Source organism: Mustela nigripes, chromosome 1 (genome assembly GCF_022355385.1).
Source record: "Mustela nigripes isolate SB6536 chromosome 1, MUSNIG.SB6536, whole genome shotgun sequence".
Classification (NCBI taxonomy): domain Eukaryota; kingdom Metazoa; phylum Chordata; class Mammalia; order Carnivora; family Mustelidae; genus Mustela; species Mustela nigripes.
The window spans coordinates 12,941,548-12,968,844 of NC_081557.1; the positions used below are offsets into that span (position 1 = coordinate 12,941,548).

The following is a 27,297-nucleotide window of genomic DNA, read 5'->3' on the forward strand; positions in this document are numbered from 1 at the left end:
TGACTGCTAGGAGTGAGTATGCGCTCCAGTTCAAACTTCTTTTTCTATCCAGCAGGATTAGTGACAAGCCCCGGCAACCCCAGCAGGATTGGCATGTGGTCGCGTTGGGGACGGTGCCAAGTCCACCACGATGCAGCAGGGCCCAGACAATCTGGCCCCCAGAGGCTGTGGCTTGGGTTCCCGTGGCTCGCACGGCAGGCTCGCTGTCCGGAGTTCACACTCCTGCAGGGGGGGCCCGGCGGAGTGGCTGCCGCAGGTGCGGGAGGACCACACCCGTCTGGAGGAAGAGGACACGGTTGCCTCGGTCTCCTCTGCAGGGAACATCCCTGCGACTCCTGCTGGGATGCCTGTGGGTCTCCCGGGTGCAGAACAAGGCCTCTACTGATGTCTCTGCTGGTCAGATCTCTGGACATTGCCTGATGCCGGAGGCCACTCCTGGGGAAGTGCGATCCCACCAGCCTGAGGATGCGGTGGGGGTGAAGGCCGAGCAGGGAAGGGGTGACAGGCCTCCCGTGATGGGATCTGACCCCTTCTTCCCCAGAGTGGGGAATCACTGGGGTCAGCCCACTGCTCCCAATGTAGTCCCTTCCAAATGACTCCCAAAGCCGCCCCTGCCCCTCCCCGCCATCTCCCTGCACCTTCTGCAGAGGGAGCAGCCCTCCATCTCCTGGCACCTCCTTGCTCAGGGCACATGGTCATGCCTGCACTCCAACTTTTCCAGAGGTGATGGACTGTGGGGCTAATGAAACTCGTCCTTCAGGGCCGCCCTCATGCACGAGCCCCTTCTAATCCCTAATTTTGTATTATTTTGAGATGATGCCCCAGACTGTATATGCTTCAGGCTTCCGAAGATCTGGGTCTGCTCCAGCTCTGCCTCTCACAGGGGGAGAGCCCAGCAAGGGGAGGGGGCGCCAGGCTGACAGAGGTGTGAGTGGACTAGAGGATCCCCCAGTGGCCTCTCTGGCCCCTTGTTCTTGCCAAGACACCTGGGTTCTCATTTGGCCACTAACTGTGTGACCCGACATTTCCCCTCTCTGGCCTCAGTCTGCTTATCTGTAAACAGGGGAGGGGGACAAGAGAGTTTCTAGCCTTTGAAGGCTGACCGCCCATTAGGATCCTGTTAGGGGGGGCGGCCTCGCTAGCCGCTGCTCCCAGGGCCTCGGGCCTCCCTGGAGCCTGTTCACCAGCATCATAAAGGAGCATGGCCCGCTGAGACAAGGGACTGGGTCTGGGAATCATGCCCCACCCTGGGGGGTACCTAATTCCACTGCTGGCGGGGGGGAGTCCCAATGTGTGTGATTATGGGGGTCCCAGAGAGAGAGCCCTGGCTGGGTACAGAGCAAAGTCGTGCCTCCTGTTTCCTTCTGAACTGGGGATCCACCCAAGCCAGGTCCACCCGCATCTCTGTCTAACTGGTCTTCCCTACACCGGGGCCTGAGTTCCTGCTGAAAGCGTGGGGCTCACTCTTCATTAAGCAAAACCTAATCCTGATCACCATGGGGGAGGCTGAAACAGCAGAGGCGGCCACCCCCTGGGAGTTCACCCTTCTCTTGTGGGGTGTGGGTGATGGAGTTCGATCTGGGTTCGACTCCCAATCCTCTTGCTTCTTGGCTCTGTGGCCTTGGGCAAATGACTCCGTCTCTCGGGGCCTCAGTGTACCTTCAAAACAGGGAAACTAATAACTACCTCATAGGATGACTCTAAGTGTTAAATGAGATAATGTGTGTGACCCTGCCCGGCATTTGGCAATGCCTTGTGGCCACTTGCTATTACTATTATGTTCTCTACTCTTCAGAAGGGGGACAACTCAGGGGCTGCTGCCCTGGGGGTTCTGGGAGGCGGACAGGGGCAAGGCAAGGGGTGAAGGGAGATGGAGGTCTTAGCAGGGGGTACTACCTGTCTGCCAGAACACTGGGAGGCCCAGACACCTGGGTCCAGCATGGCTTCCTGGGGTGAGCCGCAGAAATGAAAGCCCCTCCCCTTTCCATCCCTCCTGGTCCAGGTGCGGTGCCCTATTGGCAGGCCTGGAGCCCATGGATGAGCTTGGGGCCCTGGCAGAGGCCTTAGTGGCCAATGGAGTAGGCCCCCGAATCTGTGGACTGCTTCTCCTCGGTGGTCTGGTCGCTGGAGCACTCTGGGTTGGCCGAGGCAGTGACCTTCAGTGTCGTCTCGTCCACCTGCAGGTGGAAGGGCTCGTGTTATCGTGCTCTAGCTGTGGGCAAGACTCCCCCTGCCATGGGACTCTGCTTGGCAGATGCAGCAGTGGAGGCTCGGGGCCCCGTTCTCAGGGAGCTCCAGCACGACTGTGTGATCCCAACAGTCTGAACAACCACGAACCTCACAGGCCAACCGAAACCTGAGCTAACCCATGGCAGAATTTGTCCTGCCCCAGCAATGGAGAGGGGACAGTGAGTGGATCAGGCCATCAGCAGTGATGACCCACAGACCGCCCTGCATTCTTGGCCAACTCCCTCTCTTCGGGAGCCCCAATTTGTGCCGAGGCCTCATGAATCCCCTTAAGAAGCCCCCAGAAGGGGGAGCCACTGAGAGTCCCTGGGGTCTAGGGGTGCCCAGCTAGTCCCTGCCCTGTCTCTCTACCTCTCATGCCTCCCCACCTCTCCCCTCCAGCTCACCTCCTCAAACTTCTTGGCTTTGTACTGGTCGGCCCCCTTGAGGAAGTTGAGCAGGATGATGTCACAGAGGACAGTCCCCTGGAGGAGAGGCAGGGCGGGCTCAGTGTAGCAGGAAGCAGCAGGCTGGGCAGTGCGGAGGACTGCCCTCAGGCAGACGGCAGGCCAAGGGTTGGGCGAGTCCTCCAAAGACACCTGACTGATGTTTCCATTTGGAAAAACAGTCCCGGGGCTTTGCAGGATGCCTTCATCACCCACCTACCTCTCAGCTCTTGGCAGTGACCACAGACCAAGATGCAGACAGAGGACTTGGTGGGAGAAGCAGAGGGTGAGGGGGTGGAAGTCCCCGGGAGCAGGGCTCGGTTCCTTTGGTCTGTGGAACCCTGGAGTCCTCTCCTTCACCTTCTTGGTGGGGGAGCAGGAACTTGGTACCAGGTGGAAACTCCCGCAGCCGGGGAGGCTGCTGCGGGAGGTAGGGAGCTCTCTGTGACTGGAGGTGTTCCAGCAGGGAGGCGGTGAGGGAGACTGAGGCACCTGGCCAGAGGTTGGACTTTCCATTCTAGGCAGAAGCAGGGCATCATACCTGGGCTGCTCCCCCACCCCGACCCCCAGCTGGAGCCCCACCTTGACAGGCCTCCTGTCTGAGGCGGAAAGGGCTGAACTCACCACTCCCACGGAGGTGAAGGCGGCCACAGAGCTGATGATGGTGGGGATGATGTTAAACTTGCCAGCCTGCAAGCGAAAAGACCAAGGCGGGTGGGCAGAGAGCCCAGCACGAGGTCCTGAGGCTTGAGGCTGAAGGAGGACCCCCAGCCAGAGAGATGGTGGAGCGGAGGGCTCTGGGTCGACCAGGAGGCCCCAACCCTTGACCGTAGCAGTGAAGAGACTACACATGTGACTCACGGAGGCTCTCAGAGCTGGTCAGTGGCAGGACCTTGCCCCCTCCCAACCTCTGGGAGGAGGCTCTTGAGGGCCCAAGACTGGTCTGGGTTTCCTTCCCTGCCCTCCCCCCATCTGCCCGGCGCAAGGACTCACATTCCCGTACACCAGCACGTCAAAGCGGATGCCGAAAGCCTTGAGGAGTGTGCGGTACTCACTGCCATTCTCCATCTTGTAGTACTTGGCAAACCTGGAAACCAGAGGTAGAAAGTGGGTCCCACTGTGGGCTCCTCCCTGAAGTGTCGGGGTCCTCTGGAGCCTACAACTCTCACTCACTGAGCATCTCACCACTGGTTTGCTGGACACCAGCCGCCGTCCTCCCTGTGTGGTTAGCTGACCCTCTGCGCAGTCATCCTGGGGCCTTGATACCAAGGCAGCTTCCCAGCCCCACCTGCATCTCTGCGCCTGGAGCCCAGGACTCTGCCTTTTAAGCAATTTCCCTAGATGATTCTAGTTGTACAAAAGTCTGAGTCTTGCTGGACTCCAGGCTTCTTTGGTTTTATTTGTTTGGGTATCCCTGGGCTTAAGTTCCTGCAGATGGTCCCCCCCCCCCCCCGCCGCCACAGGCTTTTCAGCGTACTTGGGTTCAAAGCCTGGCTCTGCCACTTACCAGTTGTGCAACCTTGGGCCAGTAACTAAACCTCTCTGAGATTCAGTTTCCGCTTTTATGACTGGGAATAATATGGAAGTCCTGCTTCACAGGGGTGCTGTGAGAATTGAGCGAAAGCACACACCCCAGGGGTCTACAACAGTGCCTGGAACACAGTAAGCACCCAGGGAAAGCTTGCTGCTGTTGGCTGTTACTATTGTTGAAGAAATACATTTATAGAGCGGTTTTTAAAAGCCTTGCGGGATAGGGATGTGATTGCTCTATTTTTCAAGCGAGGCTCTGAGGAGGTTAAGAGACTAGTCCAGGGTCACCCAGGGGCTGAGACTAATGCTAGAGTTGCCCGAGATTATATCCTCTACCCCTTCTCTGCCTGGGATGCTGGGTGCCAGGAACCGTGTGGGGGACAGGTAAGAATGATCATCTTCAAAGTGGGGGCATGAGCACCTCACTGTGAAGGTGTCTGGGGAAGGGGTGGGGAAGGGACTGCCTGTGGCTTCACAAGCACTAAGAGTGCAAATGGTGTCTGTCTGAAGCCAGTGCATGCCCCCTACCGCCCTGCCCATCATAGGCAAAACTCTAGACTAATCAGCGAAGTGTAATGTCTTGAGACCACATTGGACCTGCGGCGGTGACACGGGCTCCTGACGCCAGGATCCCAGAGCATGGCAAGGGTTAAGTGAGATGATGGGGTGAAAGGGCTCAGAAGGCCCCATAACTCTGTGGGGTTGACGTGGCTCTTATTTGGTGCCAGCTGTCTCCCCTTCAGTGTTTCCGATGCCCGGATTCCCAGGCCTCTCCCACAGAGAGCGGCATCTCCTTCCCCGCAGGTGTCCGTGACTGTGACAGCCCTCCCAGGGCTATTTGCATTCGGGCAGGGAGAGGGAAATGCTCGGCTCAAGGGCACAGACAGCAGAGGGGTCACAGGCATGGGAGCAAGGTCATTTTGGAGAAGAGTCATCGAAACTCATACAATGTCAGCCACTGTCTGCTCTGGCTGAGCAGAACTCTGCAGCCAGGAAGAAAGGAGTCTGAATCCTGGTTCTACCCTTTTCATGTGACTCAGAACAGCATCTCTGTTCATGTCTATGACATGGGGGTGCTCATGCACCCCTCCGTGGGTCTGTTAGTGAGAGGGGTAAACACCAAGACCCACCCTTTAAGACAGACACTGTCGCAATCCTAGTGTTCTGGCTGTTCCTCCACACCTATTCTCTGCAGGGCCTGGGAGCCTGGTCTGCAGACCCTGCCTCCATCAAGCTCCCTGCCCTCCGGTTCCCGGTGGGCTCCGCAGTGGGAGGCATCCACAGGCCATCGGAGGGTCAGAACAGAAGAAAAGTTTAACAGGGTCAGGAAGGAGTCCGGGCTGCATGTTTTCCTGCCTGCCTGTGCCTGGGCATGGCTGGAGCATGTGTGCCCACACGGTGCACCTGCTGTCCCAGGCTGAAGAGTAAGCCTGAAAGCTAGTCAGTGAGGGAAAGTGTCCCCCCAGGGAGCCTGACCTGGGAAGGTGCGTCTTACAGACTTTGCAGCCAAAGAGGGAGGCAGAGAAGGCAGGATGATCTTCTTGAGACCGAGTCCCAGAGTAAAAATGGGCCCTAGGAAGAAGACTGAAGGAAGCCCAGCTACTTAAGCCAAAGAACCGAAGAGCTGGAGGATAAGGGGAGAGGCGAGGGGCTGGGCCAACTTTAAAGCTGTGGTAGGTTATGGTCTGGATGGCAGCAGCAGAGGGCTTCCCAGACCCAGCAGAATGGAGTGGGTTGGGCTGCACCATCAGGGGACCCATTCTACAGGTGGGGAGAGGGAGGAGAAGGTAACTGGCCAGAGCTGGATTCCAGGCTCTGCTCTTAACCCTGAACTCGTTGCCTCTGAGCTCCGGGTGGCTGGAAAGGAGACAGATCTCCAAGTCCTTCTGTATTCTGCGTTCTGTTCACGTCACTGGAGAGCTCAGGTTCCCTGTCTGGGAGATGTGGCACCCTATGTCCTCGGGGACCGGGAGGGTCGGGGGTGGTGGTGAGACTGTCACAGGTGTTTGGGGCAGGGTAGGGGCTAGGGCTGTGCTCCCGAAGTCTGCATTCCAGCCTGGGGCTGCAGCCATGAAGAATGCTCTCACATCGACTCAGAGAACAAAAAGTCAGCACCCTGGGCACCGTGTTCAAAGCGAAGGCTGGCTAAATTTATCTTGGGGAAGAATGTGAAGGAACAGGGAGAAAAACCAAAGCGGACTTGGTTTTTCTCCAGCACCTGCCTTCCAAGAGGCAATAAATATGATAAGATCATTATCTCACCAACCACCCACCCTCACAGGAGGGTTGGCAGGGACTGGTTCTCCTCCTGGGAGGGAGGGAGGAGGAAGAACAGTGCTCAGGGAGGGAAGGCACACACTGAGCACCTACTATGTGCTCAGCACTGTACCACGTGCTTTTTACACTTACCATCTCTTTTAAGACCCAGCTCCATGGAGTTGCTTTCTCTTGTTCTTCCCCTTCTACAGATGAGGAACCAGGATAACACAGCTTAAGCAATTTGTCTAAGGTCTGCAAACCCAACAGTCAGTTCCAAACTTGGGATTCAAATTCAGGGAGTCCAGTGCCAGAGTTCACACTGTGAGCCAGCATTCTAGACTGTTTTTTTGTTGCCTGATTTCTGTTAGGTCGTGGCTGATTCCTTTCAGTTCTCCAGCTGGGATCCCTTTTGGATTGGCAAGGCGGGTCTCGACACCTAGTGTCCTTGGCTCAGAGGAGAACATTAGAGCCATGGAGTGTGGGAAGGATCCCCCAGCCTCCTCCTCTGAAAAGGGCATGCGTGGAAGGACATCCTGGCCAGCCCTGACTTCTCCCAAATCCCCCGATTCCTACCTCTCCAGCTTTGGTTTTCTTGGCTGAGAAACGTGGTTGGCGAGAACACCACCACCGGCACGCAGCCCGGCCCAGTCCCCCTTCCTTGCCTGTTGGCAAGAAGTGCCAGCCACACCACACCGCCTGCTTTCTCGGGTTTCCTGAGCACACCCTGCAGACACGGACTTCTTGCCTGGGCCCATGCTGTTCCCTCTCTCCTTCCCTTCCTGCCTTGAAAACTCCTACTCATCCACCAGGGCCCAGCAGGTACTCAGAGCACACCTACCCTACGCCAGGCACTGTGCTAGGCCCCACTGACACCTTGGCAAGGTCTGCTCTCACCTGAGGGAGAGAAATATTAATAACAACACACCCCCATACTAGCTAAAGTCTGATGTCAGGGCGGGAGAGGACAGAGCACCGTTCGAAGAGCATAAGTACTGAAGACCGTCTGACCGAGGCTGTGAGCCAAGGAAGGCTTCCTGTAAAGCGCCGTTGGAACTGAGGCCTGAGGGATGGAGGGTTGAAAGGTGCGAAGGCCAGAGGTGGGGGCCGCTTTCCAGGCTGTGGGGCCCATGAGCCCTGTGCTGGGGAAGAACATGGTGTCCCTGAAGAAGCTGCAGGAGCTTGGTGGGCTGGAGGACAGGGACGGGTGGAGAAGGCTGGGTCCACTGCTCGGGGCAGGAGAGACGCTGCCCGCATCGCGTCCCAGCTCCACATTCTGCGACCTCACGCCTGTAGCTTGAAATTGACCTGGGGCTGTATTTACACCACAGAAATGGGCAAACATGGTGAATCAGGTGTTTCCTTTTTCTCCAGAGCCCTTTATCAGTGTGGGCGGAGGCTGTGGAATCCCGTGTTACCTTTCTGGCCCCTACAGGACCCAGGCCTCTCGCCTGGTACCTGCAGCAGACCGCACTCTACAGTTTGCACCACTGACCGTGCTCCAGATCTCACTGCCTTTGCCCGAGGGCCTCCCTGGGGCAGTCACGGGCAGGGTAACTGCTTTCTTGAAGGCAGCAGTGGATTCCTGACATCTCCCAGAATGAGTTTAGCACCAACATTGGCCTCTGGATTTCCTCCTTCTCTAAATTCTCCCATTCTTCAGGCGGAGCCAGTGTAAGGTGGAAGCATCAGGCAGAAAACATTCCGATCGGGCAGGTGGCTGGGTGGGATCTGGGGAGGGGAATCGGGGCTCGAAGAGCAGAGAGAGAATCTGTGGGCCGCGCTTACCCCATGCTGAGCGCTAGGCTGGAGGCTCGAACACCTGTTCCTTCATTCAGGCCTCACATCGACCGCTCGCTCGTGGAGCTGCTGTTGGTGGAGGGGCTTTGGAATGGGACAGTCTAGGGCTTGAACCGTGGCTCCGAATGAGCTCATGTAAGCCGAGGGAAAGTCCTTCGTCTGCCTGAGCCTCGGTCTCCCCAGATGTGAAACGAGGGAACTAGCCAGAGTGGTGGGCTTGTGACGGAGGATTCCGTGAGCTGCTGGCTGTGAAGCTCAGAGTTTTCAGTGCACGTCATATGGTGTTCCTCAGGCTGGAGAGAAGCCTGGCTGGTGGCTCTAAAAGCTCCTGGGCCTGCCAGGGGCCTAGCTGGGATCTGAACACCAATGCCCACCCCTGCCCCTCTCCCGAGAGACGAGCCAGAAGCAGACTCAAGGGAGGCCTCGGTGAGCAGGCAAGAGCTGATGCCTGGGAAAACAGCTGAGCTGCCGCGGGCTTGGCTGACAGCAGCGGTGGAAGGAAGCCAGACAGTCCCTGGTGTGCCCACCACTCTCCATGGCTGACCTGCCTCCCTTCCTCTCTGGTTAATGGGGGGCCTTGGGGAATGGGGGCACTGGAGGAGCCCGAGGGCGGGAAGATGGTGGGTATGTGGCCCACTGTGTCTCCTGTCAGGGATCTCAGCTCTCGGCCAGGCTCCCGTTCCTCCTGCTGGGGCTGCAGGGCTGGGGGTGGCTTCCTGCTCCGTTAGGCTCTGAGTGTCTCAGCTCCCTTTTTGGGCGAGTTTCTTCAAAACCCCCGCGGAGAGAGGGGCGCGCCCATGGGGACCCTCCCAGAGATACCTGTGCGGAGACCAGACAGGACAAGCCCAGCACAGCCCAGAATCCAACAAGCGGAGACCTGACAAGGCTGAGACACTTGTGTGTGTGTGTGTGTCTGCGTGCACGTGCACGTGATCTCTTGGGCCCCGAGCAGCAAAAGATAAAGAATGGGGAAGTACAAACATCAATTACCATAATAAATCACTTGTCAGGTGTGCTTGCGCCAGGCAGTGTGCAAGCTTTGTTCGGACGTGACGGGTCTGTAAATAAGAGCGCACGCCTCAACGGCCCCTGCCAGCACCTTCCCCAGGCACCTGCCTGCACTCATTCAGACTTTCAGAGCTTGAAGGGAACTTATCACCTCGAAACAGCCCATTTCACAGAGGAGGAAACTGAGGCCCATGGAGGGGCTGAGAGCTGCTGAAAATCACACTGAGCATGTGCGGCGAGGCCCGAGACACAGCCTCCTGCCCCGCAGCCCGGGCTCTCTCCGCTTCACTTTTGCTTCATCTTAAGATGAATAATTATTTTTTCTCGGCTTGCTCCAGCACGAAATATTTTTTTGCATAAATATTTTGTTCTTGGGTTCAGGTTTATCATTTCCACGTGATCACAGGAACTAGTCTCCCTCGTGTTTGTCTCAGCCACAAAGCCTGACGGAATCTGGCATCGGAAGGCGTCTTCAGAGCCCTCCCCTCGTTAGCCACAAGAGTTTCGCTGCCACTGCCTGGACCCCCCCAGAGAGAGGAAACTCGCTGCCTGTCGGAGCAGCCCAGTTTCAGCCTTGGGTGGCTCTGGCCCGCAGGAGCGCTTCTCGGTGCTGGGCTGACATTTGCAGGAGTCGGCAGTCGATAAACGTTTGCTGAAGGGAGAAGGTTTTTATCACGATGTACGAACCCCTTGGAAGCTCTCAGACATCTGTTTAGAAACGATCCCATAGAGTGATGGAAATTCCTTCCTAAAGCAAGGACACGTAACTGTTACAGGAAAAATAGCAACAAACTTGCAGGATCTGGGTCGGACTCGTGAGGGAAAACTTGGGCCTGGAATCTGAGTCGTCTGAGTGAAGGAAGTGGTGTTCTCCGCGAAGCTTTTGCCTGGTGAGAAGGGATTTTGCCAGCTGAAATAGACTTTTACAGTTGATTTTATACTGATAGGAAAATATCTCCTGGCAGACTCACTGTGTGGGGGTGGGGCAACATCCTTGGAGCAGGCTGGGATGCCTTCCCTTAGACAAGACCCCGAGCCATATTTACTTACGCACGTTCTGGGAACCTCTTCAGCTCCAGGGGCAGGCACTTAAGCAATGACTGGTGGTTGATCTTTTTATAAATATTGCTATTAGTTGATCTTGAATGAGGCAGGGAAGGATCAATGTACATGGAGCTGAAAGAGGTAGCTGAGCGCCAGAGGGCTAGCTGTTTGCTCCTGGGAGTAACCTTTTTGGCCTCAGTTTCCTTGTCTGTAAAATGGGGATAACCCTACTGGTCCTACAGGATACCCGTGGTTACCAGCACATGCTTGGAGGTTGCGGGAATTGGAAATTCCAGGCCAGCACTATTTGCTGTGTGGTCTTGGACAGATAATGAAACCTCTGAATGTTAGGTTTCCAGCTATAAAATTCTCTCTCTTTGGAGTCGATGAGATAATCTGCAAAGAGCACCTGCCTGGCTCACTGGGACGTGTTCGATGAGGGTTAGCTGCTGTTTCCTACCAACAGAATTGGTTGTCGTGGGGCCAGGCTAGACCTGAAAATTATAAAAGTCTGTATAAATTCGGGATCGCTCTGATGGCCTCTCCTCCCTCTTGAACCTAAACAAAGAGGAAAACGGATCATGGCGAAGGCAGGCAAAATCTACCCCCATCACAGGGGCCTTCGAGTGTCTCTGTGGAGATGATGGAAAGTGGCTGCTTTTAAAAACACATATTCTATGGCTTTTGGAAGGAGAAAAACCCAGATTGCAGAAAGAATGCTCAAAGCCAAGGGCGCACTTTCGATTCCGTCTCATTCAATTGGCCTAAGATCTTGCTGATCTGCACGTTTCTGCATGGAAGCAGGGAAGGCGCCAAATTTCCGAGCTCCAGGAAAGCTGCTGTGGGTACATTTCCAACACGAAACCGTCACTAGAAACACCTCCAGCATGAGGAACATCTAGCAGCTGAACGAGCGTTTTTTGTCCCAGACACCAAGACAGGAAATCCAAAGCTGCCTTGCCTTTTCGTAGCAAAGCTGCCTTGGGCTTGGTTCGGAGGGCTCGGAGGAGAAACACGGATCTGATGTCACTAAATGCACCGGTTTTGCTTCTGCCCTGTCGTTCCCGCCATCACGGCTGGGCCTGTCTCTCCCGCTTGCTTGCAAACGATGTGGTTGCAAACGATGTGACGGTGGAAGGTATGCCGGAAGCAATGGCTACAGATCGATCGGGTCCCTGGGTTTGAGTCCCCGTGTCCCTCTTACTTAAGCTGTGTAATCCTGGGCACATCTCTGTCTTCCCCGAGCCTACTACGGGGGCGTGGGCGTGAGCTGTGAATCCTGTCAAAATAGGCGCGAAAGGCTTTGCAAACCTAACTCCATGGGCTCTCAACCTGAGGTCTGGGGATGGGCTTTTAAAGATCTTCAGAGCCCCGGAGTTTTATGCCTCAGAAATGCAGAGAAAAAAAGCACTGGAGGGAAGCCCGCCAGACTGTCCAAGATGCTAACTTCCTGTAAGGGGAGAGAGACTGGAGGAAGGAGAGGGCGTCTCCACATCATCCCTCCTATGTTTCAGGATCGCTTGGATTTATTACTCGGAGGATGTTTTTATATCTTACTTGTAGAAATAAGTTGGCTTTTTTAAAGCAAAGAAAAATGCCTACAAAACCGCTCATGTGGATGGATATCTGCATCTTAGTGGGCATTTGGTCCGTGAATTCACCCAGGGGATACAAGGGTTAGAGACCTCTGAGTGTTCATGGAGGAGATCCCTGGGTTCACGTGTCTGCCTTCCCCACCCTGCCCCAGGCTGCCTCCGCTGGTGGCTTGGCCGAGTCACAGCTCCTGTCCCCACAGCGTGTCTTTGGGTTCTAGGAATTGCTTCCTGCCCTCTGCCCTTCAGACCTGGGCAGTCACCTGGGTCCCGTTGTGGTCCCCGGCCCTGCGCTATCCTTCATGGTTTCCCTACACCCTGCCCACACCTTTGAAACAGTCCCCTTATTAAACTCTCCTCACATTACCCATTCTGCATGTGCCATCTGTTTCCTGCTGGGACCCTGACTGCTACAGTATTTTTAATCTTTGTACCATCTCCCCCCATATACGCAAATGCTCTCAAATACATTCACCAACACCCTCACACACACACACACACACACACACACACACTCACACACTCCCCACTCAGGCACACGCCACACTTACACACTCTCCCACAGATTCACATTCTTCCCCTAACAAACACACCTGCTCGCTCAAAGACACAATACTTGTGTTCACACGCACCACTGCCTGATCCCTGCGCCTTGGGGGAGGTCGGTCCCTGGTTAAAATCCTGCTCCAGCGAACGGAGGGCCTCCCTGTGAGGCGAGAACCTGGCCCTTGTCTACAGCCCCTGCTCCTGGGGTCCTGCTGACTCTCGCCAGTTCTTATTTTAATCTGGACAGACCCACCCATGCCACACTCTCAATGGGCTTGGTAGGAGGCTTCAGAAAAGTACCGGATTAAAGTGGCTCCTGGAGGGTTAGCCATATGGAATAGAGAGAGGAGTAAAACCAAAACGTTTCCACCAAGTTTCAGGGAGGGACAGAAGGCAGTTTCAGGAGATCACACAAATAAAGATTAATTTAGGTGGACGGCATTAGGTAATCTGGGTAAAAGTTGAAGGGACTCACATTCTAACTCAACACAAGGTCACCTTTCCAATCACTGGAGCTGTCAATGAGAGACCGACCATCTTGCGAAGGGGGCCCCATGTCTGGGGCCATGTCACAGCGAGACTGATGTAGCTAGAGCTGTAGCTACATGTACATGTAGCTGACCTTGAAGGCTCCTCATGATACCCTTGTAACCCTGGGCAAGTCACATCCCCTCTGAACTTTCTGCTTCCTCAGTGGTGGAACAGTCACCTCAGCCTAGGGGTACCCCAGGGGTCCTCAGTGGCTGCAAATTCTCTAAATCTCTGATCCTCCGGGCCAAGAGCTGTAAGAAGCAAGGGGAGGGGCATTTGGAAAGGAGCTGCAGAAGTAATTAGTGATGGAAATGAGAATCTCTACTGCCTCTTGCCTGAATGTGCAGATTAAAACAAGGCTGACTCTTGGCTGAATGACTGCATCTCCTCCAGAGCAAATGGCAACAGTAGGACATTTGAAAAACTCTGGCCTCTGTTAGAGAGGGAGCAACAGACAATTTTGTTTGGGGGACAGAAAGCCAGACCCTGAGTTGTGCCTCCAGCTGCTGCTAGTCCTCTAACCTCTGTGGACCGCAGGTCCTTCGTTTTTAAGCAATGAAAGTATCAACCAAATGGGCTTTTTTTTTTTTTTTTTTTTTTTTTGAGGATTCATAAATGTGAATGTCCCTAGTCTTCCTGGCTGCATGGAAATCATCCAGGAAAATGTGTTTGTGTCCAGGCTCCCACGCCTACTGGCCGTGTGACTTGGGGAAACTTGTTTGATTCCGCCAAGTCTTTGTTCTCTCGTCTGTGAAATGGGGGGATTGTGGCATCTGCTTCACAGAGCGGGTAAGGAACAACACGCCAAAGCACACGAAACCCTCGGTGCCCAGGGTGATGAGTATGGTGCACACAGATCAGGAGATTTGTGGGATCCGAAGTTCTACCGTTATCAGACAGAGCAGTGCCAAACCTGGCTGTGACCTTTATTCTCTGTGGCCTCCCCAACGTGGGCACTTAGCTCAGCCTCGGGGCTCCATGTGGTGCCAGTAGCTTGAAGGCAATTCGAGGGTGGTGGGTGGGCACCCAGGGGAGGGACCTGAGGGGCCTTGGGAGGAGCCCTCTTCTCGTCACGGCTGCCAGATAGTTCTCCATGCCAGCGCTCTGGAAATTCTTTTAAACTACATGGGGGTTCAAAACGAGCAGGTTTGCCCCTTCCTGCTCTGGCCTGGGAGTCTTTGGTGAAGGGGTTAGTTATCTGGGTCCACACCTCTCGGACAGCTTCCCATGAGCCCCTGGGGGTTAGGCTCAGGGATCCTCGGACCTGTCTGCCCAAATACAGCCTAAGCTAGTTTATGACCAAGTCCACCTCGCATTTTGCTGTGTGGGGTGGGGGAGGGGGGACTTCGGGAAGGGGAGTCGGGGTGGAGGGGCAGCTGAAGCCCAAGATTGGGAACTGGAGGTGGAGGACCCCACACCGTAGCTTCTTTAGATCAAAGAGCCTCTTCTAAATCTGTGTGGCACCCGTAGTTGGGGGCTTCTTCGTAGCTAACATTCTTCCTACGCTCTCCTGCCAAGTAAGTTATTTGGGAAATTGAAGAATTCCCACTGGCCACAGGGAAGTTATGAAGATGAAAACTTTGCATTTGAGATCCTGAGAATTTTATTAATATGTTGCTATTTTAAGACACCATACAAATATCCTTTGTATTGATTTCTCTGTGATGTACCCACTGAGTAAATATGCCGATTTCTGCCAGGGAGCCGAACAGTATTTTTAACCTACTTTAAAATATGTGTTGTTTCCTATGGTTTTTTAAAGTTTGGAGTTGATTATGAAAGCACTTTCAAATTTTAAAAAATTCTCCTCTCCGGAGACTATACATATATATTTTAAACTATTAAATATAAAGTTTTAGATGTACTTTTCGAACTACAAATAAAGGTAAGAAAAAGGTGAAATGATTATTTTTTTTGCTTACGTCTGCCGTTCTGTTGGAAACCACCACCACCACCTAGAAAGTTTGAGTAACAATTCTTTGAATGTGTCACTGAAACATATTCTTACGTGTACTTTTCCCCTGATCCCTGCCTATTTACCCAACATCCCCTGTTTAGTGTATAGCACCGTTGTACGTCCTCAAAGCCCTCCCAGAAATCTCAGGGTCTTGGAAAATCGAGGGCAAAACAGAACAGAGGGCTGAAGCTTTTCACACCTTGGCCAACAGGATCCTCAAGATAATGGTCCTATTGCCATTTCCTAGAGGGGGGACATTAGGATAGGAGAAGGTCAAGGGCTGGTCAGCTTCAACTGGTTCCAGACAGTTAACCCTGGGTTTTCTCTTCCTTTTCTTCAAAACAAGGGTGATGGGAGGGGCTGTCAGGGGAAAGTCCTTATGGCTCAAGGCCAGTGGGGATCGAAACTAGATGATATTGAAAAATCAGCTCGAGCTCCTGCTTGGACCGGTGCGGAAGCACTGGTGACCATGGTAGTTGTGATTTGTGACCTAGATGGAACTTCCTGGTTATGAACAGAAAGACAAACTTTCCATCTTGTAAACTGATCCCACTATAGCCCTTGCTTTGTGGATCAAGAAACCTTAGATAATGCAGGTACCCGAGAAGCGCTGCCAGGGCGTTTCTTGGGCACATGACGGCTTTCGAGCCCGAGCTAAGAAAGGCTCAGAATCACAGCCCACGCTCTACTGGGAGACCTTGGTCACGTGCCCTGCCTGCGGACCTGGCCTATCCGTCTCCTGGTGGTGACAGAAAGCGCTTCCTGACTTTGAGCCAACACCTGATGGGGGTGCGTGGGGCCTTTTCTTCCCCATGTGCATGGCTGCTGGAGGGGTGACTTTTCAGGACAGCTCCTGCCTCCTCCTCCCAAGGCCCCAGGAAACCGGGGATTACCTGAAGTTGTAGCCTGGGGAGACGCTGCTCTTCTCGGAAACGCCGTCCAGCCGGGTGAAGGAGTATTTGGGGATGCACTGGTCCCAGGCCCTGTCCAGGTCGCACACCCAGCCGATCTTAATGCCGAGGACTCCACCCTGTGGGAAGGGTCCAGCTATGAGGAGGGCTGTCTCCACCGCCTGCCAGGGTGGGGGCTGCGGGTCGTGACACACAGACGTGTGGTTCTTCCCACTCTCTAGGTGGAGGGGAAGCGATCTGGCAGACAGACATTCCTTAGTAAACAACATACGGCAGTCAGGGGTGTGGACCTTTGGGGCTCTAGATCCTGCTTTTGTCCTGCGTCCCTTAGCAGCAATCTAGGATCCACTTTCCCATTGTACGGGCTTTTTCAGCGCTCTAAGGTCAAGTGTGACGGTGGGAACGGGAGACCAGGCTTGGCGGGAAGGGTGAGGGAGGCAGGCCCTCCGGAGGAGGGGCGGGGGTGGAGGAGCCCACGGTGAGGCCCAGAGCCAGTTGCAGGTCTGGAGTGCTTCCACTAGGTGGCGCTGCTGCCCAGCCCGGCTCTGCCCTCCGGGTATTTCCACCCTCCACCTGCCCAAGGGGTCCCCCGTCCTTTGTTAGGTCCTCACCGTGCTGGCCAGTTTGGCAAAATCCTGCCCTGCAAACTTGACCACATCTCCCACCCGCAAGATGGGGCAGAAGGGGTCCTTGTCGGGGTGGAAGCGGCATGTCTTCATGTCTCTGGCTGTCAGGTTGGGAAGGAGGTTTCCCCTGCGGAGGAGAGAAGCAAGGCCAGGGCTGGCGGGAAGACAGGCCCCGCAGGGGTCTCTAGCCTTCCCGGCCCGGGCAGCGCGCTCTGGGACCCGACGTCTGGGACGCTCGCGGGCTCTGTCACCTCTGTTCTTGCATCTTCCCCGCGACTTCTATGCCCCTCTCTCCATATCAGGGTTGAGTGTGTTGGTATCTAATACCCCCAGCTCCTAGGCTGGGGGTCTCAGGGGGGAAGAGTCGCGCCCAAGTTCTCTCGGCACCTCCGTGGTGCCTGGCATTGTGCTTTGCCCATGCCTGATGCCCACCGAGGACTTGGCGTGTGAAGGAGTCAATGAACTCCTAACTAGTGGCAAAGGGACACCCCAGCTTGGGCTTGACGTGGGAGGTAAAAAGAATGCTCTTGGGCCTTGATCTTTGGAGGTATCAGGGTTCCAGGCCCAGGCTGAACTTGTGCCTCACCTGGCTCCAGCAGAACTCCCATCCGTGGGTTCCGAGCCCCAAGGCGGGAGGCTGGCTGAGAGGTTGGCCCCAGAGCCCACCCAATACTTGGTGGTCAAGGCCAGGTGGGAGATTGGGAATGGGAGCCCCAGGGAGATGGGCAGAGGGTGAGCAAGTGTGGGGAACCATGTGGACAGGATTCTCCACCCTCTGAAACTGAGCTGGCAGGGTAGGATGGGTGCCCCCGCTTTCTTCTTTAGGGAGGGAGCTGGGACTCACTTCTCAAAGTTGAAGAGGGGGAAGCGAATGCTGTTCTTGATGAAAATAGTGAAGTTCTCGGCTTCCATCATGACAGGCCTGTGGAGGGAGAACAAGAAAGTCTTAGCTTTGGGGGACGAGGAATGGGAAAAGACACATAGGGCTTTTGCCCCAGGGACCACCTTTTCTGGTGGCTGTTTCCCACCAGGCAGCTGGTCATGGCCTCTCTGGGGCCTGAGGGCCAGGGGAGGAGAGTGGCCGGTGAGGTAGGGAAAGGTGCCATCCTGAGGCCACTTCCCAGGCCAGGAGTGGACACTCCTAGGGGTACCTCTGAGACCCTCTGCAGGCTCAGAGATGCAGAGCTCTCCCTATTGGCAAAGGAGAGCTGGGGCAGGGTCCTCACATTTCCACTGTGTCCACCTCGGTGGGGCACCAGCCCTGGATCTCACAGGTCCGGAGCACAGAGCTGTAGTTCACACAGCGGCCCGTAAGGATACCTGAGAGGGGGAGCCACATATGTTGGGTGCCTGCCTGGACCTTGGCTTCTCCCTCATCCCCACCCCACGCCTCCTCAGGGACCACCCCCTGTTTAGGGATCCCGCAGGGGAGGGGACCAACAGGAAGGGCAGGGGAGGTGGACCCGCGGTACAGGAACCCTGCTGAGCTCTCGCCTTTTGCTCCTCCCAATCCCTAGACCAAGCCAAAGGGAGGTGACCGCCTCCAGGCCCAGCCACCCCAAAGGCCCTGTTCTTGTTCCCGGGGCACAGTGTACTCCTCCTGGTCTCCAAGTCTTTGCTGTAGCTATTCTTTCTGCCTAGAATGTCCTTTTAAAAGCCCCTCTATCCTGCCAACTTCTTGTCATCCTTTAGGGTCCATCTAGAACATCGCTGACTCTAGGAGGCCATGTGGGGTCCCCTACCTAGAACCAATCCCTCTCCCTTCCCCAGTGCCCGTGGTTCCCTCATGACAGCACTTGCTCCCTCATGCACGCCTGTCTGTCACCATGTCCCTGGGCTGTGAGCTTCTCCAGGGGCAGCCCCCCCGCCATGTCTGGCACACAGGGAGGGCCTTAAGTGCTGGAAGGATGACAAGGAACAGGCCAGCTCCCACTCTGTCCGCCATGGGGGCTGTGCTACCTTCCAGGGTCCCACGAACACCCTGGGGCTGTGAGGGGGTGGAGAAGGGCTGCACTCACCCCCGCCCGGGAACCGCTGAGGCCCACACTGGCTGTCTGATACACAGCGGTACTTCTCCTCGCTCTGTGGGGAGACAGGACTGCAGGTGGGTGTGGGACCCTGCGCTGGCCCTGGATGAGCCCTCTGGCTCCCAGTGCTTCCCCGTAACCAGGGGCCTTTGGAAGGCGGAGGTCTTGAGACACGGCTCCAAGGCTGGAGCTCCAGCCTCTGTGTGCACCCACGCCCCTCCCTACCATAGGTCCCCACCCCCAGTGGTTTCTTTTTGCCCTGCTTCATCCAGCCTGCCTCCCTCCCCTCACCTCTGGGCAGAATCCTTGCATCTGGTTTTCAGTGACTATCATCTTGGTGATGATGACAAAGACAGAGGTGCCCTTGGTAGGAGAAGGGAGAGAAAAAAATGCACCAGTACCAATCTGTGAGGTGGGCATTGCTGTTATCCCCATTCTACAGGTGGGGAAACTAAGGTGGGGGGGTAAGAGATCTGGCCAAGGTCACAGGGCTAATAAAGGGCAGAGGTGGGCTCAAGTCAAGTCCAACCACCCACGTAGCTTCTCCTGCTCCTCTGTGTGTTGTGTTGATCACAGGATGAGTGTGGCAGAGCCTGAGAAGGATCCTGATGCCTAGTGCTGCACTCTGGAGGGCAGCCCTCCTCCTGCCGCTGGGGAGGGGTTTCACTGATCACTGATACCACTGGTTTGGGGATCCCATCAACATGCTCCTTGCATTGCCCCATCACTGGACATCCACACGTAGCCCTGGGATAGGGGGACCATACCTGGGGTGGGGTCACATAATCAGACACGTCCATGACTCTGTTGGCATAGCGTCCAAAGCCCTTCACCTTGGTGACGACTGAGGACTCAATGGCCGTGTCCCGCACTTGGTAAGCCTTCTCGTGCAAGAAAACCCACCTGGGCAGGAGAACAGGGGGAGAGCAAGAGAGGAGGGTCTAGGCCCATCAGACAGACGCTGGGAAAGTTTCCTTCCCCAACTCTAGACCGCATGGGGTGTCTGGCCTGGGGAAGGCCTGTGCTGGAGGTGAGAGGGCTTGCCCTGGGTTGGCTTAGAGTGGTATGTTCCCATCTTTCCCTTTTCCTGCTTCAGGACCATTTGTAGACTTTTTCCCCTACCTCCCCCCGCCCCCAACCTGAAATTTTAACACTATAGTTATCAGCTTATGTACTGTATGTGTATTTATTTGTGTTTTACACATAAGAAGAGTACGATTTTTTTTCATCTCCCAAGAACAAATTTTCACCCCCTTGAGGGCGACATCACCCCTTTGCCAATGCATCATCATTCCCGCAGACTGGGAGGCCACCTCTTTGGCAGACAACTGGGAAGAGAAGGAGCAGAGGGTCTTAAACCTCTGACCCAGAGCATCCCAGGCTTTGCTCATGGGTATATCCTAAGTGCCGGCACATAGTAGGTGCTCAGTAAACAAGTCGGTGAAGGCATTTGGGAGCTGGGTGCTTGGAGAAGTCTCCCTCTGTGCAGGTGCCAGATGAGAAGGATGGAGGAGGAATGGAGGGGCTGAGCCTTTCCCGGGCAGGTAGGAGGCAAAGGCTGAAAATCTTATTCCTTGGAGCGTGCTGCCACCCAGTGGACATTTACCTGTACTGCGGCCAGAATCTGGGAGGGCCTCTTTTGTTCCTTTCACCCCCACCTCCCTCCCTGGACGAGGGCAGCCTCCCGCAGCAGCAAGAAGAGCCTGCAGGCAACTCTTCCCTTTGCAGTTCTGTGAGGCGCCTGCCTTTCTCATCACAGTCCTCAAGGCTCCATCCACTCCCCGCCTCCATAGCAGGCTTCCAGCCTGTGACCAGCCCTATCCGTTCCAGACAGCACGCAGGTGGGCAGATGCTGTTGCTGTCCCCATCGTACAGACGAGAAAAGGTCATCAGATGAGTTCAGAACATGCCGCACACACTCTTAGTGTTGGAGAAACACTGGTGACCTCTTCTAGAATTGGGGAGTGTGCTTTTGGAAATGCTGGACAAGGGTCACTTTCTGCCTGCTAACCAGGAGGGCACAAGGTTGAGGATGAGTGGAAGGAAGGAACCGGAGACTGTGTAGTGCAGAGAACACAAAGCTGGGCACGTGCTGTGCAGGGAAGCTGACCTGAGGACTTTATAAGGAGGGAGTTGGGACTTCAGGCCCGGGAGTTTCCCAACCACAGAAGTTGTCCAAGAGCAGACTGCTGTGGGAGGTGGTGAGTTCCACATGCCTGGGAAGACTCAAGGAGATGCATTCAGTTGGGAGGTATCTGGATTGGATGACCTCTGAGGTCCCCATAGAGGGGAACAGCTCCTGGGTCATGTGTGACAGTCACACAGGTCACAGTGACCTATGGGATGGGCACATGCCCCTCATGTTCACGTGCACACGGGCTGGTATTTGCAAGAGACTCTTTGTTCAGTTTTCAGTGAGAGGGCTGGGAGTTATCCTCATCGTGGGGCTTCCCTCCTGCGCTTGAATTCCAAAAGCTCCCTTGAGTAGGACTGAAAGGGTGGAGTCACAGCCGGTGGTGGCGGACAGACAAGACAGCTCCTAACCTGTCCCCTGTTTTATTGTTGCTGCCTTATAGCAGGCAGTGTCCTGAGGAATGCACCATTCGGAGTGGGGCACAGGCTTGTAGAAGGCTCTTAGGAACACCCTGCCTGTGGGGGATGCGTGGACGTTTGTGATCCTGTGTGCTTTCCTTTCCCGCACTTTTCTTCTTTCTTTTTTAGAAGGGGAGAGGTTTCATCAAGTCTCCTAAGGAAGTTTGGGTCACATAGAAATCTCATCCACCACCTTATGTCCAAATGAGTATTTCCAGCTCACGGCCAGGGGCCCTGCACCGTGGAGGGAGTGAGGTTGAGGACGCAGATCTCCCTGCTCCCAGCTCAGTGCACCTCTGTCCAGAGTGGGAGTTGAAACATGCCCTCTGGAGCCTCAGTGTGCCTGGCCACAGAATGGACACATCTCTGAGTGGTGACTTAATGACACGGTTTCTTAAGGCCCCTTACCCTATCCTTAAAGTCCAGGAACATTTGCCGATGAGAAGCAGGGTTCAGATGATTATCATCTAACCAACACATCCCACTTGAGTGCTCTGTGTGGTAAGGGTTCATTGGGTCCTTATCCCGACCCAGTGAGACTCCTTTGTTGTTCTCCTTATATTACAGATAAGGAAACAGAGGTGCAGAGTGCTGTGCTAACTTGCCAAGCGGGTAGATGGGTTCCCACCCAGGCAGACTGCTCAGAACCACCTCACATCCTGAACGGGATCCTGGTCCCTGTGCGTCTGGCCCTGCCGGTCCCAAGGGGAACATCCGCAGCCTTGGGAAAGTCTTAGGAGGAAAGGCCCTAGGGCTCGAAGAACAATTAACCTATCTATTTCCTCCCATTTCTCCTCCTTCAAGGCTCTTTCTTATGCCAGGGGGTAGGAGAGGCCACCTCAGAGTTCTCTCTCTGAGTTAAATAATAACTGGAAGAATTTCTGTGGCCCCTTGGGGCCCAAGGACGTCATCAGTGCAGCTCAAAATAAGGGGATGCTTCATGTCCAGAACAGAAGGGCTGAGTCTGTCTCTAGAGGCCAGGGCTGAGGAGATGGGGCAGGACTAAGCCTTCAATTCTTGGCATTTTCTCGGCCGCTCTGACTTATTTTTTTTCTCATGTTCCTGGTTTATTATTTATAGAGCGGAAGGCGGGTGGCAGCTCCTTGGCAGGTGGGATGTGCAGGAAGGAGACCAGAGCAGCGTCCTGGCACCCTTGTGTCCACCCCCATGGAGTCAGGGAGGAGCTCGGGGAGTGGGCGTGGGGAGTCTGTTCTGTCCACCCCCATGGAGTCAGGGAGGAGCCCGGGGAGTGGGCGTGGGGAGTCTGTGCTGCGCGAGCCAGGAGGAGAGGGCTCTCTTGGGAAGGTGTGAGCTGCTTGGTGGGGAAGGGGGAGGTGTGCCGGGGGATCTAGGATATGGTAATAGTTGCCGTCTATTAGCGAGTCTCCCATTTCAGGCAAGGCACTTGACACGTTCTCCTTGCCGTGTAACTCCCTGGGGTAGGCATCCCTAAACCCATTGTCCAGATACTTAGAGACTTAGAGATGAATGGTGACTTGTCCAAGCCCCACTCCTATTTGGGTCACAGCGAGGTTTCTAACCAGAGGGTCCTGTTCCACGGTCTCCCCATCATGGGGTTGCAGAGAGGCGTGGTGGGGGAGACAAGAGTGGCGCTCCTCTCTGCACCTAGAAGATGGGGGTTCCAACAGGTCTTCCCGCCATCCTCTCGTCACCTGGTGTCCCGCGGGGTGCCTCAGGGTGCCACCCGGGGCTGAGACGATGGGGCGGTGGGCCAAGAAGGTGGAATTCCGGGCCCTTCTCTTTCAACTAGAGCAGCTCTCGTGTTTAAGCCGGTAGGTGTATTGTATTTGTTGAGCTTCTTCCTAAGAGTCAAAGTGAGGCTTGAGGCACTGAGGTGGCTCTGTCAGTTGGGCACCTGACTCTAGATTTCTGCTCAGGTTGTGCTCTCAGGGTCGGGGAACTGAGCCCCGGAGCAGGCTGCGCACTCAGCATGGAGTCTGCTTGTCCCTCTCCCTCTCGTCCTCTCCCTGCTCTCTCTCTCTGACCCCCACTCTCAAATAAATAACAAAAAAGAACCACAAGGAGGCTGACTATTATGAACCACACGGGCCAGCTGTGCAGATAGTGAGTTTGTGGATCAGGCCTTGCAGGGGGAGGAAGGGATGGGGAGAGCAGGGCTGTGAGGGGTCTGAGGCACCATCAGCTGCCACCGGTGCTTCTGATGACGGAGCATCAGACCGGTGGGAATGCCCCTCTGCCGGTTCGCAGCGAGGTGGCTTCCTTCCAGGAGGCTCTGCAAACTAGCTCAGGCCGTGCAACAGCCAGCACTTCGGGGAGACTCAGTCCCCAGGATCTCCTGTGTCCTCTGCAGCTCCCCATAGGACCCCCTAAAGAGACTGGCTCTTAGGAGGTTCCATCGCACAGAGGAGACTGGGGATTGCCACTGGGCCCTGGGAAAGCCACGGGAGAAACCCCACTGGCCTCTCATTGCACCTGGGTGGGTAGGGGACACCAGGCATGAAGTGGTGTCAACTCCAGACAGGCAGCAGAGGCTGGCGCAGAGGTGAGAGCACATGTGGAGACAATGAGCGGCCGTGTTGCGGTAAACGCATGAGAGAAACAGTTGGCTCCTGTTACATGTGGCCTTCTAAGACTGCATCTGGTCTGCCTCGCAGGGATACTACGGAAGAGATTCAACCGTTCGTTAGATGTTAACATCACAGCATTAAAAATCCTCCAAATTCTACTGAGTCCAGGCCACCATTGTCTCTCTCAACAGGACTGCACTGCGCCATTAACAGGTTACCCTCCTGCCTGCTCCGGTCCCTTGGTGAATTAGCCAGAGTGATTTTCCCAACTCAGATCTCATGGTCTGTCTCCCCCTGCCCCTGCCCCCAGACACACACACACACACACACACACACACACACACACACTTCCCATCCATTGGCCCTGTGTGTAAAAACAAAAGCTCTGAGGGTGTCTGAGGTCTGGCTGGGTGTGACCGACCCCATTTTACAACCACTCTTGCCTTTGCTCCCTCTGCTCTAGCCATAGGGACCTTCTTTTCTTGTCCCCATTTGCCTGGCTCTTTCCCTTTGCAGAGCTGGCTTGAAGCCTCTTCCTTCCCTTTTTTCTCCTGGGTTGCCCTCACTCAACCTTCAGATCTTGGCTTGGGCATCTTATCTCCGGAAAACCTTCTCTTGGCTCCCGGACCAGGTCAGGAATCTCCATACTAGCCGCTCTCCCAGCACTGTGCACCTCTTCTTCAAGTCTTGAGCCTCAGTTGAAATTCTACATTTGTTTGTGGAGATTGATTAACGTCCGTCTCTTGCATCGTAAGCTCCATGAGGTTGAGGGCCCTCTCTGCTTTGCCCATGTTCTATGCCTGGCATGAAGAAATGCTTTATAAATTTCTGCTAAATTAAAGACAATGGATTCATGGAGTCCTAATGGTGCATGGGCTCATGTGCTCACAGATGGGGCTCAGGCCGGGGGGCTGGGCCACACACTGCATGGATGTAACTGGAAGCTGCTGCTCCGTGGGGAGCTGTCAGGCTGAGAGATGGATGGGGTTGGATATCAAGACGCCAAAGAGCCTCTCATGCTTGTTTCTGCAGGCCAGGCTCCAGCACTGGGGGTCAGAGCATCAGATCGTATCACGATGAGGGAGAGACAGGGGCAGTGGGAGAGTAGAGCAGGCTGGTCCAGGAGCTGTCTACCAGAAGGCTGCCTGGAGCCAGCAGAGGCAGGAATGTGCTGAGGCAGCTTTTGGACTCACCTGGACCACCATACTGTCTAGCGGCTATAAACAGCGACGGCATCGCATACACATGTGAACGTGGAATATTTAAAAACCAGCTTTGAGCCAGCCTCTGCCGATGCGGACGTGGAGCGTGTGCAAACATCGTAGCTCACAAAACCTCGAAGAAGTTGGAAGGAAGCTTCAAGGCCGGTTTTCCTACCCCAAAGCGGGAATGCTTTCTCTAATATCCCTGAGAGGAGCCCTGGACGTATAGCCTTGCCGACAGCGGCCACAGAAATGAGTCCTTCTGGCTCCCACAAAGCACGCAAAGCAAAAAATCCCTTAATCCACACGCCTGCCCACTCTTCCGCACACTCCTCTGACCTTTCAGGCAAAGAGGCCTGCGCTCGTGCAGCTCCAGCCCACATGCACACCGGATGGCTTCTTTGACTGACTCAATTAACTCAGGACTGTTGTCAGTGGCTTGCTGTTTCTCGTACACAGAGCCATCGTCTCAGGCAAGACGGAGACGGCACACCGGGAAAGAAAACCTCTAGGGGTTGCTGCCTGTCATTTCTGGTACCCACCGGTGTCTGTAAATGACCACAAGAAGGATGGAACCTGTGTTTTCTCCCCAGCCATTGTCTGTTCCCTGGCCCTCGGTGCATTCACGTGTGTGTGCGTGTGTGTGTGTGTGGGGGGGGGGGGAGTGGTGGATGCCTCTAAAGGTGGGAGCTGAGAGGAGGTGTTCGGACCACTGGCTCTTAAGCAGCTCCCAGGATGGGTTATATGGTATAAAGTCGGGTAGCAGTAGAGAATTTATGCTTTCTGGCAAAGGGGAATGCTTCTGGATTCATGAGGAGGGACCCTGGATCAAGTCAGAAAACCCACCTGCCCCTAAGCACCTCTTCCCTCGAGTTATTTGTGCCCATGTGTCTCCCCGCCCCCTCCCAAGGAGCAGACACCTTGCTTTGTCCTACCCTCCGAGAGCAAGGGCTTCTCCCCTCGCCCCGTTCTTTCATCCTCTCCGCAAGCCAGGAGGGGAATCCCTCGTTCCGAAGCAGTCCAGTTCTCTCCTTCCCACCCCGCCGTGCCCTGATCGACCCATGCTGTCTCCCTCAGGCTCGTGCCTTCCCTTCCCCTTTCCTGGGCTCCCTCAGCTTTGTGAGACCCCAAAGCTTTGGCTGAGGAGACTGGGAAGATGTGAGGGTGGTTTGTTCTCTGGGGGAGCAGGACAGAAGGGAGAGGGGGGATGGTCACTTGGGACCTCTCCTGGTGGAGGCTGGCACCAGGGCAAGGATTCCAGTCCTTGGGGTGTGTGCCTAGAAACCACTCTCTGACTCCAGAGGATTTACTGGGGAAAGGAACTAATGTGGGGACCAGATCCTTGATGGGGGTGGCAGAATCCAGTCCTTGCACTCCAGGGTAGAGACTGTTTCTCCTCGAAGAGAGGAGAAGGTCAGGCGGCTGGACAGCAACCCTAACGGGACACCCCGCAGCCCTCCCCTGCTAGGACCCAAAGGGCCCCAGGACTCACCCCACGAAGTAGGAGATGATCAAAAGCTGGACTGCCCGGTTGATGACCCCAATGGTCCAGCTCTTCACAACCACTGACTTGGTGGTCTCGTAGGTGAAGAAATCTGACACGCAGTTCATGCTGAAAGAGCACTCAGGGGTCACTCAGAAGGGACCCAGTGGTGGCCTCAGGAGGGACAGGGAGACAGAGATCAAAGCCTGGAGGGGACAGCTTGGAGGAGGCTTGAGGAATGGGGAGCCTGTTCTTTTAAGTCAGGCAACCCTTGCTCAGTGCCCAGGCTCTCTCTACCCTTGGCACTCTGGGCTGTCAAGAGTCCAAGGCCAGGGCGGGGGACCCCCTTTTTGTTCGTCTCCACCCCACTTCCCTGTGATGTCACGGCAGGGGTGGGGTCTCCAATCCCCGGCTCCTGATTGCCTGGGATGCAACCGGCGAGGGCCCTCTGGGAGTCATGTTTTATCTGCACTCTGTCTACCCTTTCTGTTCCGTTCTCTGATGCTGCATCTCCATCCCGGCTCACCAGCTGCTTTCACGCTCTCCTTCAAACCCCTTGCAGTGCCCCAGCTTTGTTTTCCTGGGAGTTTACTTCTCGGAATCCTTCGTTGGAGAACATGCTCCTGGAAGGCTGGGGCTGTTTCTGTCTTTCGTTTCCTCCAATCCTAGAATTGAGTGGGAGCTCAATCCCTAGTTACTGAATCCGGGTGAATGCATGTTACGGGACGGTGCTAGAATAGCCAGTTCCCAGAGGTTGAAGTGCTGAGGTCAGGGAGCAGCACAGCATTCCGGCCGGCCGCCTCTTATCCCAGGGCTCAGTTAGCAAGTGGGCATAACTCAGTCAGATGGTCAGGGAAGTCTTGAATTTCAATATTCTGTCCTAGGGGCGCCTGGGTGGCTCAGTCAGTTAAGAATCTGCCTTTGGGGGCGCCTGGGTGGCTCAGTGGGTTAAGCCGCTGCCTTCGGCTCAG

At 55.2% G+C, this 27,297-nt stretch overlaps 1 protein-coding gene across 1 annotated transcript; it reads right to left on the reverse strand.

Annotated features, from left to right (window-relative positions):
• Positions 1–26,919, reverse strand: P2RX3 (purinergic receptor P2X 3). The gene is made up of 12 exons (XM_059405272.1): positions 26,336–26,919; positions 19,268–19,403; positions 18,792–18,863; positions 18,492–18,555; positions 17,700–17,793; positions 17,318–17,395; positions 16,459–16,600; positions 15,830–15,966; positions 3,666–3,759; positions 3,297–3,362; positions 2,634–2,711; positions 1–2,177 (listed from the first exon to the last, which is right to left on the reverse strand). Exons 1-12 carry the CDS (start codon positions 26,452–26,454, stop codon positions 2,064–2,066), a joined length of 1,194 nt encoding a protein of 397 aa, XP_059261255.1. The 5' UTR covers positions 26,455–26,919; the 3' UTR covers positions 1–2,063.
• Positions 26,920–27,297: the final 378 nt, after the last annotated feature.

Bases quoted from the DNA above. Each gene is read 5' to 3' on its own strand.
- P2RX3 (XM_059405272.1), bottom strand. From the start codon at position 26,454: ATGAACTGCGTGTCAGATTTCTTCACCTACGAGACCACCAAGTCAGTG. The intron at 15,967-16,458 runs GTGAGGACCTAA...CCCTTCCCACAG, and splicing joins TTGCCAAACTGGCCAGCACG to GGTGGAGTCCTCGGCATTAA. The intron at 3,760-15,829 runs GTAATCCCCGGT...TCTGGTTTCCAG, and splicing joins TCCCCAGGCTACAACTTCAG to GTTTGCCAAGTACTACAAGA.